Source organism: Cryptomeria japonica, chromosome 7, assembly GCF_030272615.1.
Source record: "Cryptomeria japonica chromosome 7, Sugi_1.0, whole genome shotgun sequence".
Classification (NCBI taxonomy): Eukaryota; Viridiplantae; Streptophyta; class Pinopsida; order Cupressales; family Cupressaceae; genus Cryptomeria; species Cryptomeria japonica.
This window is the reverse complement of record NC_081411.1, coordinates 731,063,707-731,078,081: the sequence shown is the minus strand read 5'-3', so window position 1 is coordinate 731,078,081 and position 14,375 is coordinate 731,063,707. Positions and strand designations below refer to the sequence as shown.

Genomic DNA, 14,375 nt, shown 5'->3' with positions numbered 1-14,375 from the left:
AAAATCTACTTTACTAACAAAGAGAACTTTGTCTCTGCAACGATTAACAATGTAGCTTATGAGAAGCTAACAAAGAATGCAGATTATGAACTATGTGAATTATCGAGGCAAAATGTTTTGGAGAATTTGAAGCAATCAAATGAGAAGAAACATGACTTTTGGTATGGCACATTAGCTTTGTTCATACTATTCTAATTTTTGGGTGAACTTCCTGATCACAAGAGTATAGGTTGGAATCCTGACATACCTATTGCACATCAAATATGTGATTATATGGACAAATTCAAAGATTTGATAGATGAAGATGAAGCATTTGTTGCATTCTTTATTGTTTTTCAACAACAGATGCATATGAGTGTATTATGGAGGTGGTAGAACCTAGAACTAAATGGATACTAGCTCTTGGTTATGAAGTATCTGAGGAAGAAGTGATTGGTTTAACTGGAGTAATTCTAAGAAGCCGCAAAGATGAAACTCAAGAAAGACATGGCACTTTTGAAGAAAAATCCAAAGCAGTGCATGAGGAGCAAATGAAGCCTATCATTGAAAAAAAAGTTTGGAAGAAGGTTGATGAACTGAGCAGAGTATTTGGTCTCTCACAAGAGGAAATTGATTAGAAGAGATAGGAAGCAGGTCTTGCAATGAGATCAAGGAAAAATAGAATCTCCTCCTCTCCAGCTACACCTGCAACCTCTGAAATAGTTCTATCTACTTCAGAGAAGAAAAAGAAAAAGTCAAGTCAAGTAGAAGAAAATTCTACTCCGACATCTAAGGATAAGTTTGGAAAAAGAAAGAAAGGAGCAACCTCTTCCTCATCTTCAAGAAGAGTAAAGCTAAAAGCCACCAAAGGGAAGCCCTCTAAGGAGGAAGAAGATAAATCAAAAGAAGAAGAATTAGAGACTGAGATTGAGTCTGAAGAAAAAGAAAAATCAGTTAAGGGAAAGAAAGTGCATCTTGTAGAATCCTCTGAAGAAGAAGACATTGAGGTAGAAAAAGAAAGATATGTACTTTGAGAGAGGAAGGCAAAAGAAAAATAGAAGACGGGTAAACGGAAAAAACCTCTAAAGTTGGACACTCTATTTAACTACATGGTGACTAATGAAAAATTAAAGGAGGTTGATGAAATGTATGGAAAGGCTGAGGTGGACAAAGCAAAAATTATCAAATAATTTTTAAAATATATCATTGATTTAGAGGCATACATGGAAAACTTCAAAAATGACATTCATATTGACTTATGGAGCGTATTATCAAAACTGAGATAGGATGCAATTGATGATGTGGACAAGATCAAGCAGCACGCTCTACAAAATGTAGGTGAGGATTGTATAAAGCATACAAAGCAACATTAAAACAACTCTACTCAAATGAGTTCATATTGAAAAGAACAAAAGGAATTCTGATGGGGAGAGATAAAGAAGCATTTGAGAAGCTACAAAAGGATATTGTTGAAGCCTTGTAGGATATGGCAAGAAAGCTTGGAATGTTGTATCATAAGAATGATAATGCCCCAGTGCAACATGAGACTCTTGCAGTCCTTGATACTATTATGGATGAGACACCCCTTTCCCCTCTAAAGATTATAGAAACTTCAATAAAGGATGAGAAAATTGATAGAACAATTAGTTATGATATTCCTAAGGGAGAGATATAGTCTAATAGCAAGGAATCGAAAGATAGCAACAAGAAAGGAACTGAGATTGAAAGGCAAAAAAACAAAGAAGAAAAATAGAAAACAAAAGGTGAGAATATTGAAAAGGAAAAGGAAAAGGAAAGAAGAGAAGAAAAGAAAGTGATGGAAGACAGTACTTCCTCCGGAAACAATGAAGATCCTCTAGATAACTTATTGAACATGCAGCTAAGCTTTCAGCCGGTTACTCACTCCAAGGTACTCTTTGATTTGAGTAAAATGGATCCTATGCACAATTTCCAAATTGGAGAAGCATTTATAGCATCTACTAGGAAAGACTTGATGGATGGAAAAAAAAAAAAAAAAAAAGAGCAATTACTTGAGGAAGAAGTCCAAATTCTTCATAGTGTTACTCCTAGCAGCAACATTGATCCTTCTCTTTCTAGTATTGAAAATTTTAAATTGATAAGGAACTCTTTCAAAGCATCTTCTTTTAGTCTTAAAGATGTCGTAGCAAAATAAATTATGAGGAAAAATGAAAAGAATCTAACTAAGCTCAAAGGAAGGTGTGCTAATGCACACAAAAGATTTCTAGAGCTTATATATATAGTTAAAGCTTGTCTTAATGAGGCCAAAGTTCTATATTGTTACAATCTTCAATGGCCTTAGGCCACTAAGGACATACAATAGGAGATAGACTCTATTGAGTCTCAAATAAATGTGATCTATCATAGTGCTGATCTAGAGCAAGACCTATTTGGTTCCACTAGACCCACCATAGAGGAGTTACAAAAGAGATTCTTTGAGCTACAATAGAAAAGGGAAAACATCATACTTCCTAGTGCAAGAGTACCTAGTTGAGCAAAACTCTCCTTTTTGAGTATTTAATGCTTTCATGTTTGTAATGTCTTGTGTCAAGTTTATAATGTCATTTTAGGTTGTTGTGTGTCTTGTTTAGTGGTTTTGATCTCATTTTGGGCTCAAGAGGTCAAGTTTTGCCTTTCAGGCTTTGAGTTGACAATTTTTGGCAAAAATGTGCAAAATTGCCAAAAAGGTCTTATAATGCTTTCCAAAGCATTGAAACATGTTTGATAAGTTTTTTTAAGCATTTCTAAGGTGTTTAGACAAGTTGATAAGGTTAGATTGTCAAAAATGTCTTTTGGAGCAAGAAATGTTGTCATTTTTTTTACTTTTCTTGCAAAACGAAGTTGTGGAAGCCTCATGTCCATACTGGGATTGATAACTAACTTGTTGGACTATAAAAAGACCTCTCTTTTCTTTGAATAAGGTTGGTGATTGTATGAGCAAGAGATTCCTAATAAAAATCATGAAATTTTGGCTTTTATCACTGTTTTTTGTTTCTTTAGAGTAACAGTCCGTACTGTAGCAATCTTGTCCATATTGTACCTCTTGGGAAGTGTGAATATTGGTTTCCTAATGCTATTCAATTGATTATTCTATTAGTTTTCATTTTACAAGTTGGAGAAATAAAATTATCTCTCATTATGTGTGCTCACTGCCCTATCAAGGGTTTGAAGTTACAAAATGCCACAACTTGACTAATCCAGGTCTGGGATCACACAAAATGGATTTATTCAAGTTGGTGCTCATGTATATAGTTCACATATTCTTTAATTTATGCCAAAATTGTGCATGGAGGATGGATTTGAGTGAATACTAGGCAAGTATTGATTACTCGGCTAGTAGCATGATCAAAAACTCAAAATTTGCACCCAAAAAATTTTTGGAGTGAACAAATGTATGAGGTAGAGGTTTGGACATGTGTCCAAGGGTGTTGAGAATCATCTTGGTTTGTTAGAGTAGCTTATTCCTATTAAACATTCACACTCTGTAAACAAAACAGTGAGTTCACTATTTTTGTGAATTGTGTTTGTCAAATGCTCATGGAATGCTTCAAAAGAATCACCCAAGCCTTGTAACCATGAAGGCTATGTAATAGGAAAGTTCATCAATGTTTTACAGACCTCATGGAGGTATATTTTCTAGTTCAAACTCCTTGTCATGCAGGACCAAAGATGTAGCAGCAAATTGACTGGTAAAGGGGCAGTTTTAACTGTGACAGTGACATTTCAGTTGTTTGCCAAGTGTTTGGCATTATGTTTGCAGGGCAGTAGCAAGGGAAGGCTTGAATTTGGTGTGGCAGAAGTCCTAAGCCATTTTAGAGGCTTGATTAGTGGAGATGCAATGACTTCCCAATGTGTTTGGGTCTAAACCCTATCAAACCCTACAAAAGTGCCACAAATAGTGGACAGTCCTCAATCTGCATTAAAAATGGTCTAAAACATAAAAATCTATAAGAATATACCCCTAAGACACCATCCAAATAAATTTTGAGGGAGGAAATACCCATCATAGAGGAGGATAAGCAAAAAAGTGCCAATTACCCCTCCACGGGCTAGTAGCCCTTTTGACTGCATAACACACATTTGACTATTTTTCTCAAAATACATAAACCTGATTATAAGGAGGAGTTTGGGGCTTATGAAACCTTAGGATATCATTCCAAAATAGTGAGATAAGTATCATATGGAACCTTGGACAGTGCATAGCCTCAGTTGGAGATTTTGACCTTTCCGTTGGTGTATTGAGCAAGCTAAGAGCTATGAGCCTTAAACTAAGTTGGTTGTCAAACTTGAACAAAACCTTGCTGCCCCTACATGACCATGTTGGAACTACCTAATGTATACTAAAAACAATAAGTTGAATTTCCAGTAAGCCAGAGATTGAGCAATGTGTAGATGGGTGAAGTGAGGAGTTGGAGTAAGCTAGAGCAAGGGTATGAATTTCCACCAAGAAGGGAGGTTGATGGTGAAGACTTGTAGAGAGACCTATAAAGTGTAACTAAATTTGTTATTGCAAATATCAAGAGCAGACACAAACAATACCTCTTGTTTCCTTTTATGGCCTTTTTGTCTCAAATTGGCCTTTTGAGCACTTACCTAGCAACCTCCCTATCACTTCCCCTTAGTCATCTTAGGGATTCGATTAATGAAGATATGTCTCTAGTCTCTTGTGCCCTACTAAAGGCACAAAAAATCAATCATTCTGATCCAGCCCCTACATCTGATGAAGAAGGAGAGAACATTCTAAAAACTTTGGACATTCACAACAGTTTTCTTGATGATGTTGTCTAGGCTTGGGATGGAAACAAGGATGCCTAGAAATCCTATTTGCAGAAAATCAAAGGCTCTGCATCTGGTTGAAACTCTTCTTGCCTGTAGAAACATGTAAATTTTTATCTATACAAAACTCTTTTTTGTATTTTTCTTACAAGGAGTAGTTTGTGCAGCTTTGTTTCTTGTTCTATACGCCTTTTATCGTTGATGTCAAAGGGGGAGACATAAGAAGTTAGGTTCAGGAAGTTTTAGGGAATTTTTTGGGAGACATAAGGACATAGTGTTAGCATAGTGTTTCTAGTGTTTGGAGTTAATTTTGGTAATAATTATTTTGCATGTTTCCATCAATGCCAAAGGGGGGGAATGTTGGAATGTTTTCATTGATGTTTTTGGGTAACATGAGCTTAATGCTCTTGGGTAGTTTTGAGTAATTCCAATAAGCCAAACTACATTTGTATAAGCCTATTTTGGTATGCACTTCTCTGCAGCTAGATGATTGAGCATGCAGTTGTGTTAGTGAGCTTGTGGATACTTGAAGAGCCTATATTTAAGTTTTCTCATGTTGGCATGAAGTGGTCAGAAATCTATTAGTCTAGAAACCTTGTCTGACAATTCCCCTATTTCTCCATAATAGGATAGTCAACTTAGAAGATCCACATCTTGATGAAGTGATCACATTTTGTTTTGCCTTTTTGGGAAAAGACTAAGGATTGGTCATAACGTGTAAAATCCAATGGATATTGTCTTACATCATATTTTAGCTGACTCATGTAGATGAATCATATAGCATGTAAAGTGTGGTGATATAAAGAATATGAAGCCGACATAGATCATATATATACATACAAACATATTTTGAATAATTGGAATACTGAGAGGGGAGGGGTGAATTAGTATTCCCTTGAACTTATTTAAACTTTTAATTAACCAATCACATAACATAATTCTAATGCAATAAACAAAATGGAGGCAGAACACATAACACCGGATTTTGTACATGGAAAAACCAATATGGGAAAAACCACGAAGAGATGATACTCTCAGGAATAGTGTAATATGTAAACAATTACATGGTATAAGGGATGGCTCACTGTTGGTTTGGCTCCCTATCGATTTAGCTCATTGTCGATTTGGCTCATTGTCGATTTGGACTCACTATCTGATATACAAAAGAGGTCTTACAGATGAATTGCAAAGTATACAAAAATTGAAATATTGTAGTTGCATCTCACATATGCATAGAATACAGTTCCATTGAAGTGCTTAAGTTGTCTCATAAATTTGCTATACCCGATTTGCATATGATACACAACAACAGTATTTCACATATAGTACAAAAAATAATTTATTTTTAACAACCATACATCTAACAATAATATTCTTGGCAATATATATCCGCATCATATTAATTGACAAGTTGGCTCAACCAAAGAGGATGAGACTGTACTTATGCACACACTACAACAACCAAGTGTCTTCATGTGGTGTTGGCTTCCACTTCAACAAGTGTGCATTCTAGGACAGCCGGATAGGGGCGGATCATAATGCATCTTGAATCATGTGCTATCACCGTGTTTGGATAAGCCCATACCCAAAGCTAGCTTTCAGTAACGTTGAATACTAGACCTCAAAACTATGCATACATGATAAACCAATATTTCATAAATGAAGCAAACTCTGGATCAGATTGCATGCATACATGTCGGATAACAAATGACATTCATGACATCAATGACAACAATGACAAATAGGCCAACAATCTCCCCCTTTTTCATTGATGGAAACATAAGTTATACAGAGTAAGTTTGCTGAAATAATAACATAAATGTCAACAGTCTTCATGCATAAAATAAAAGAGAGTAATTAACTATTATTTCAACTACTCCTACTACTCCCCCTTTGACAAAAATGACAAAGGGTAAGCAGTGTAAAAAAAATGGAGACTCCCCTAACAAGAGAAATCACTATCTTCTTAAGGACTATTAGAAATTCTAGACATGAGCGGTCCAAGTGTTTTTGTGTGAGTCCCAGTGAGAGATTGCTTATGTCAAAAACTCTATATGTGCCAACAGGGATGCATGCAACTACTCTAATTCAAGAATGGAACCGAGATCTAAATAAGATAACTAGGAGGCATGAGAGAGGTCTCTATTCATAAATGAAACACTTTCATTTCTCAGATCTCTTATCTTGCCTAGGGAATGTTGATATTGTCTCTTTGTTTCTTCAGCTCATAATATCTGTCAAGGAGTTCCTTAATCTTTGACCTTTCGGAGACCAATAAATCCTTGAAATTCACTTGATCTTGTCAAATCTTGTCTCCAATGATATTCATCTCATCTTTGATACTTTGGGTGGAATCTAGCCACTAAAGACTAAAAGAAAACAATATATCACCATTTTCTAAATAAAATTATCCTTTGGAAATAAGCTGGGAAAGATGGAGATGAGTTGATTCACATTTGGTCTTGATTTCCTGTAAAACAATTTCCCTATCATCAACTAAATTCTTTTCATATTTCTCTTTGATTTTCTAAGCATGACTACCCAAGGAATTGATTAATATTTTGCATTTTTCTGGACTGGGACTGTCCAGATCTAATTGACACTCAGGAACAGCAGCATACAGTGCTGCCAAAAGATCTTCAACAATCTTGTCATTCTTCTTAAGATCTTGCCTAGAATAGGAAATGAATGCTTTTCCAATCTCAAATTTTTGCATTGGATTAATGTTAGAGAAGCCAACAGATTGCATAGAAGATGTAATTAGTGGGAGAATTAAAGGAGCAGAGAATATTTTCTTCCATACATCTTCAAATGAATCGAGATTGGTACCAATTATGGATACATGCACGCTAGACTCTTTTGCTGGGATATTCGCCTTCACTTCTAATAGAATATTGCATTTAGTATTCCTTTCATCCTTATCAGATGTTTGGTTATTAGTAGAAGCTTGAATTTATTTTCTCTTATCAGACCTAGAGTTGATCAGAGGGACTTTAGAAGTTTCGGGAACATCCATATTGCTACTCATAACATTGTCCATAGTATTCTCCATAGTGGACGCATCATTCACATTCACTAGATCATTAACAAGACTATTTGAGGGATCATTTTTGTCTTTAGGAACAATGACATGCACATCCTCAAATATGTCAGTGGTGATGCTGGAATCAAAGGCAAAAAGACAACGGTTCTTTGCTATTGTCATAACCGTATCCATGATCTCTTTCTGAAGTTTTTCTTTGGTGTTGGGTACACCAAGCATGAGATCATCTAAATTTTTCTTGGTTCTTGATTGGGTAAAATTGGGTACTAAAATTGGAAGTAGGAATTTCCCTTGTTCTTAGTTCTAGTATCGAGAATCTTAGTATTATTTTTCCTAGTTTATACCTAAATGAGCGTCAATCCGAAAAACATAAACTTACAAAAGGTATAGTGGTTGTTTTCCTAAGGGATGAATATAGTGAATTAATTGGGATGAAATGCAACTAATTACACACCCTTAAAATTAAAGTGCTAATGTAAGTTCTTTTGATCACTGTCTTCCTATCACAGTTATGACAAGAATAGTTGCAGTCATCAAAACAATAGTTTAATTCATAGAATATATATTCACTCTCTACACACAGTAGATAACAAATCATTAATTCTACACAAACTTGAATGCTTATAATTCATAACACATATCACACCCTTAAAAGAAATAAACAAACTTAGTAGATTCAATCAACGTAGATAGTATCAAAACTATACCATTAATTCTTCTTAGTAAAACATATACTATATTGAGTTAAAATGGATTAAACGCATATCACATATGGAAATTAAACAATCACCAATTAAAAATACCACACACAAAAATTAAAAAATCATCGAGTAACTTTGGAGTGGGCTTTGCCTCCTCAACTGCCTGGTAATGACATACTTCTAGTTTATTTCAACTCACACGCATCACAAGAATTTATGCAAAGTAGTGCTTCAGATTTTTATCTAAAATAGACGATATCCTTATATTATTATCAACCTTATGTATACACACATATTTAAACTATATTGTATGCCAAGATTATCACATGTCGGTGAACCATATCAATTATCCCCATGCAAACAGAAAAAGATAAATATAATTGATTAGAGTCACAAGACACTATATTGATATTGTTTAACAAAGTATGTAACAGATTAAAACAAACTAGATAGACCAAGACAAAATTAAGGCCACCATCCACTGTAAAATCCTCTAATCTGTGAATAAAACAAAATGATCGATTGTCTGATGCTTAACGACTCTATTTTGCCTCCTTCATGCCACATATACTCGGTCACATTTCCTCTTTAACTGTCCCCTACCATTTTTTTCATAAAACAGATAGCATGTTAATGGATTTTGATAGCATTATCAATCCTTATTTTCTTTTTACTTTTTATTAAAAATTAGTGTTCCAACAACAATTGGTGATAGGAAGGTAGACAAATAGAAGGGTAAAAAAACAAAAAGATTAGGTAAAAATAATGGAGTTTCTATGCTCATCAGCTCTTAGCTCATTTTTACATAATTCCATTAAGGTGGCCTTATTATATGGAGAGAGGTTTGAACCGACAACCTCAAAAACATGATCTTTACTAGCTTGTTCCTCTTCTCTATAAATTTGTCTAACTCTAATCAAATCATCATACAATTCATTTGGAACAATGTTTCTATACTCATCAATTGCAGCTTCATACTTTACACAATACATTGTAAAAACTTTAATTATAGTATTTTGATCTTTAGCATTGGCCTTGGTAAATATATTACCTACCTCTCTTGGACTTGTGCCTTGAGTGAGGGATTCACATAGACTTTTTGAATCGAGCGGTTGCTTGGCCTTCTTTCCCAGTTTCCAAGACAATGGTTTTCCTCTTGATCTCAATCTTCTTCTTTGGAGAGATTGAAGAGAGAATATATGTCTGAGAAACCTTAGTTGTTTCGGATTCACCAAGCCTTCCGGTTCACCTAACTTACAAGATTTCTTCTTCAGTCAAATTTGTTTTGTCCAGGGATTCTTGAATGACCTTTTTCAATGTCTTTTCTCAATCCTTCTTGGTGAGTTTCATCCAGACCTGCAAGGATATGTCATCTACAGGCCCAAAACGTTCTTGGGGTTCATCTACCAAACTTTCTAAGAGAACTTTGGTTGTGCCTTCAAGCGTGTCAAAAGGTATGTCATACCCAAATGGGGGAACCCAAACTTTTCTGGGCACCACTACTTCCATGTAGCATTTATCAATTGTAAATATTAAATTAATATCATTTTTGTACTTGTCTATAATTTCCTTTGGAATTCTATCTCTATTCTGTATATTCATCTGAAAGACGACAAAGAAAACCGCAAACCCTTCTTCTCTTGTCTTTTCATTAATAAACCCTTAGAGCTTATCTGCAATCTAATGGGATATCGGTGTGTCTGCTGACTAGAGAACCCTATCACGATCGGGTAAAGCTTCCATGAAGTAGAACATGATACATAGAGCTAGGGTTTTTAATTTGAGTGAGTGTTTCTTCTCTCTGCATTAAAAAAAATCTCCAAGAATTACGGATGTAGGATTTCGCAGATAGAAATCCTTATTTAGTTCTGCCATCTCATAAGCCATGTGTACAATAGTAGCTAAAATAGAATTTTCTCTAATTGTAAAATAAATTTTGTTTTCAACCATCATGGCCAAGTACTTAACTATCCAATTTTTGACATTTTCAATTACAAGAGAACGCTTATCGAATGTGGTACCAATCAATTCCATAACAACCTTATTTTTGGCAAATTTTGGTCCCAGAATTCCACTAGAGTCACTCAAACCTATGATGGTCTTCATTACATCCTTGGTTATCATGTGGGTTTGATCTAACCAAAGAAACCCATCATGAAACCTGCTCATCGCTAACTTGAGCCATTTGTCATCATGATAGAAATTGGGAAAATTATTCCATGTATTCAAATTTTTCTGAACTAGATTAACAAATTTTGGTTTTACCTGGTTGCGCTTATCGGCCAACTACTCAGTCCAGAGATCTAGCATCTTTTCATGATGACCAAATTCTTCCAGCTTGATGTGGATGTAAGATCTAACATCTTCTCCCTAAACAACCCCAATCAGTATTCTGGAAAATGCTCCACTAGGATCAGTCTAAATGAATTTCTATGTAAGGTGTCTTCGTGAATACGCGCAGAGGATTAGAATAAACATCAACAACTCTAGGAGAATCCATGATCCCTGATTCTACAGACTGCTAACCCTGATCAAAACTTTCCAGAGAAACCTTGAGTTCACTTGGTCACCTTAATCGACTTTACAACTCTTGAATGATTTTAATTCGAGATAAAGAACATTTAAGTGAGGCATTGTCCTTATATTCTCTCATCAAGAACTTTGCATTAAATGTGCATGAGTTGTTTTCCATATTCTTGAATTTTGCAACAACTTGTCGGATCCTGTGATGAGTTATGGCATTGACTACCAGATCTCGTCTCTTGTTGGTATACGACCTTATACAACTTTGGATGGGGATAAGAATATGTTTTTCCAATTTCTGCGGTCTCCTTTCTCCAATTTTTTTTCATTTCAACTTTGACATCTTCCACATTGACTTTCTTAACTAGTTCGGTTTGATTTTGAACCTTACTGCTTTTGCACTATCTTTCCATATGTATAGGTTTATTGTAGTTGTGACATTTGATGTTTTTTAGATTTTGTCTTGACCTACACTAGTTAGCTTTATGTCCAAACAATATTGCATGTATAACATCTCCTCTAAAGTAATTTTGTCTATTCTGATTTATAACTAGATTCCTACATTGATTATCTTTATGACCATAATTATTGCATGTGTAACACCTACCAAAAAATGGATTAAAGATTTGATTTAAACTACTTCTACATTCTACTGCCTTATTGTTGGAATGTTCTGATACCGAGAGAAAACTGAGAGGGGGGTGAATCAATTTTCTCACAAGTATAGCAGTTAATGCAAATTATAAGATTTATACTGGAGCACAACACAATGAAATATAAAGAATGAAAGCACAAAACACATGACACCAATGTTTGATGTGGAAGACCCGGTAAAGGGAAAAACCATGCAAGGAAACCCTACCCACAATCAAATAATACTTTTGCAGTAGTATGTGAAATAATTGCAATGGGGATTGCACTTACAATCAGGCCAACAACCTAGAACTCACTACTCATCACAAAAAGAGAAGTCTCACTAACTTACAAATCATCGGACTATAATCCAAAGAAAATTAACTATGAAAGTAGCATCTACTAATGCTTGATACAGTTTATGTTCAGCACATATGTCTGCCCTACAACACAAAAATCTTCTCAACCCTTCGCTAAAAGATATGACTTTATTCACACATAAGCCTTTCTCTAATAATACAGACATAAACATCAATCTCATAACCATTCCCAATTACATGAATAAGTCACCTATAAATATAGATCATCAACCTTATTGATAAGGTCGGCTAAACCATAAACCCATAAACCCTTAATTACAAAAATTGCATCACATGATACCACCACCACCAAACCAATATTATGATTTACATTTCATAGCATGGACCTAATTCAAACTCCCAAACAATTAAATCCATCATAAAATCCGCTAAGACCAAAATCCAACAAGCTTCACCAACCGGTAGAAACCGTTAGTGCAATAACACAGAAAGTTTAACCTGATCCAAATAGGACCATCATAATAGCATGCCAGCCAATGCAAAGCCACAAAACAATTAGGACATGATCAAGAAGCACCTTCAGTAGGATAGAAACTATTTCCATAGGCCGGACCAAAATAATTTAACCAAATCATCAAATATCGCTAACCGGTACCAAGAAATATCAACCCAGAACATAAGCAATAGCCAACGGAGCACCAAATCATGAACCAACAGAATATGGAAAGCATATATCCATCATGAATAAGAATCCAAAAACAAATACAAGGATTTGATCATACCAGATCATAATCGTAGCCAAAACCAAGATGAATACCAAGACTAACTGTGATAGGCCCAACCGGGATAGCAGAACCATATCCAATTGGGATACAGTGTTGACATCAATGACAACACTTAGCCAAATCTATTATACGCCAAAAATCTCCCCCTTTGGCATTGATGGAAACATTGAATGTGAAAAAAATCCAAGTGTCAAAGAATGCCAACAATCTCCCAAAAGATGATCTGAAATATATCTCCCCCTTACATTAACTGATTTACATATGAGCACCATCTCACCCAAAGATTTGACTTTTTTCACATGAACACCATCTCTCCCTGATAGGGAGGATCTCACAAAAGAGTTGCAATTTTAGTTTGTAGGTTAGAAAGAGGTGTCATAGTGGGCTCCCATGTTTTTTACACCCTACTCTTCATTCATGAACCAATTCCAACACCTTGACTCTTTTGGGAAACTCTCTATCAACTAGTTTTCTCAATTACTCAAGATTCGGGCTGGAACTCACTAGAGTAAGTTCAACCATCAAGATTTCAAAATATTTAACCTTCACTTATAGGGGACTAGCAGGATTTTGGGATGGTGTATCAAATCCCATCATGTGGTTTTGTGACTTGTTACACTCCATTTCTCCATCGCTTTCACAAGTTCCTATTTTCTAGGCATAGTAGCCCTAAGAGCCCCTATTAGCCCTACCTTCACGATTTTTGTTCAATTGCTCAGAAAACCTCCAAAATACCTCCTAAGAGCTTTATTGATCCGAATACCCTTTTGAACAATCTTTTAGATTTAGGAGGTTAGGCTGTTTGATACGTCCATACAAGTACGAACCCCAAAATGGCTCTTTTTGAGGGTTTAAGGGTTAATAGTCTTCTCCAATAGGTTTTTTTGATTCCCCCACTCTATAAAACCTCCATAATTCTACTAAGTCTATTTTAGGCTTCCTTATACCATGCCAAACACTTATAACAACCATATTTAATCATCCCTGCAAGCAAAAGTGCACATAACAGTCAAGTTCCCTATTGGGCTATGATAGAGCTCACCTAGGACTTGATAGCAAATTGTTTGAAAACAATATCCAAGGCACAAAAATGGATATACACACTATACATAGGCTCCATAACTTTAATCCCAAGGGCCATTGAGAAAACACAATGTGAGTTCAAATTGGAGCCATTGCTAGGGTATTAATCCCTTACTCAGACCAAGAGCAGTGCAGTTCAAAACAATTTACAAAAAAAGCACTAAACCTGCACTATTAAGAGATAAAAACACTTCCAAAGAACCAAAACAATGAAAACTAAACCACCATGAAAGAAAAGTAACCAGATCGATCCATCTAGTACGAACTGCTATAACCAAAATTATAAGTTTTATGCAAAAATTCTGAAAATTGCCTTCAAGTGTTATTCAAAATTTGATCTTGGATCTTCCAACCCATTTACAATGATTTCAAAATAATTATATATGCCTCCTTGGTCATAACCAACCACCCATCGGTTTCTTAACCACTGATTTGATCAATTTTTGAAAAGTTGCTCCAAAAGTTGCAAGAAGTTGTCAAGCAACAATGACAACTTTTGCTCCACTTTGCATTT

The 14,375-nt window shown here is 35.3% G+C and overlaps 1 protein-coding gene across 1 annotated transcript; it reads left to right on the top strand.

Annotated features, from left to right (window-relative positions):
• Window positions 1-362: 362 nt before the first annotated feature.
• LOC131856975 (uncharacterized) lies at window positions 363-1,013 on the top strand. The gene is made up of 2 exons (XM_059208945.1): window positions 363-591; window positions 718-1,013. Exons 1-2 carry the CDS (start codon window positions 363-365, stop codon window positions 1,011-1,013), a joined length of 525 nt encoding a protein of 174 aa, XP_059064928.1.
• The last annotated feature ends 13,362 nt before the right edge of the window (window positions 1,014-14,375 follow it).

What these genes read in the sequence shown, in the direction of transcription:
- LOC131856975 (XM_059208945.1), top strand. Translation starts at nt 363, where the DNA reads ATGGAGGTGGTAGAACCTAGAACTAAATGGATACTAGCTCTTGGTTAT. An exon ending in TGAACTGAGCAGAGTATTTG is followed by an intron (nt 592 to 717) that starts GTCTCTCACAAG and finishes TATCTACTTCAG; the next exon opens with AGAAGAAAAAGAAAAAGTCA.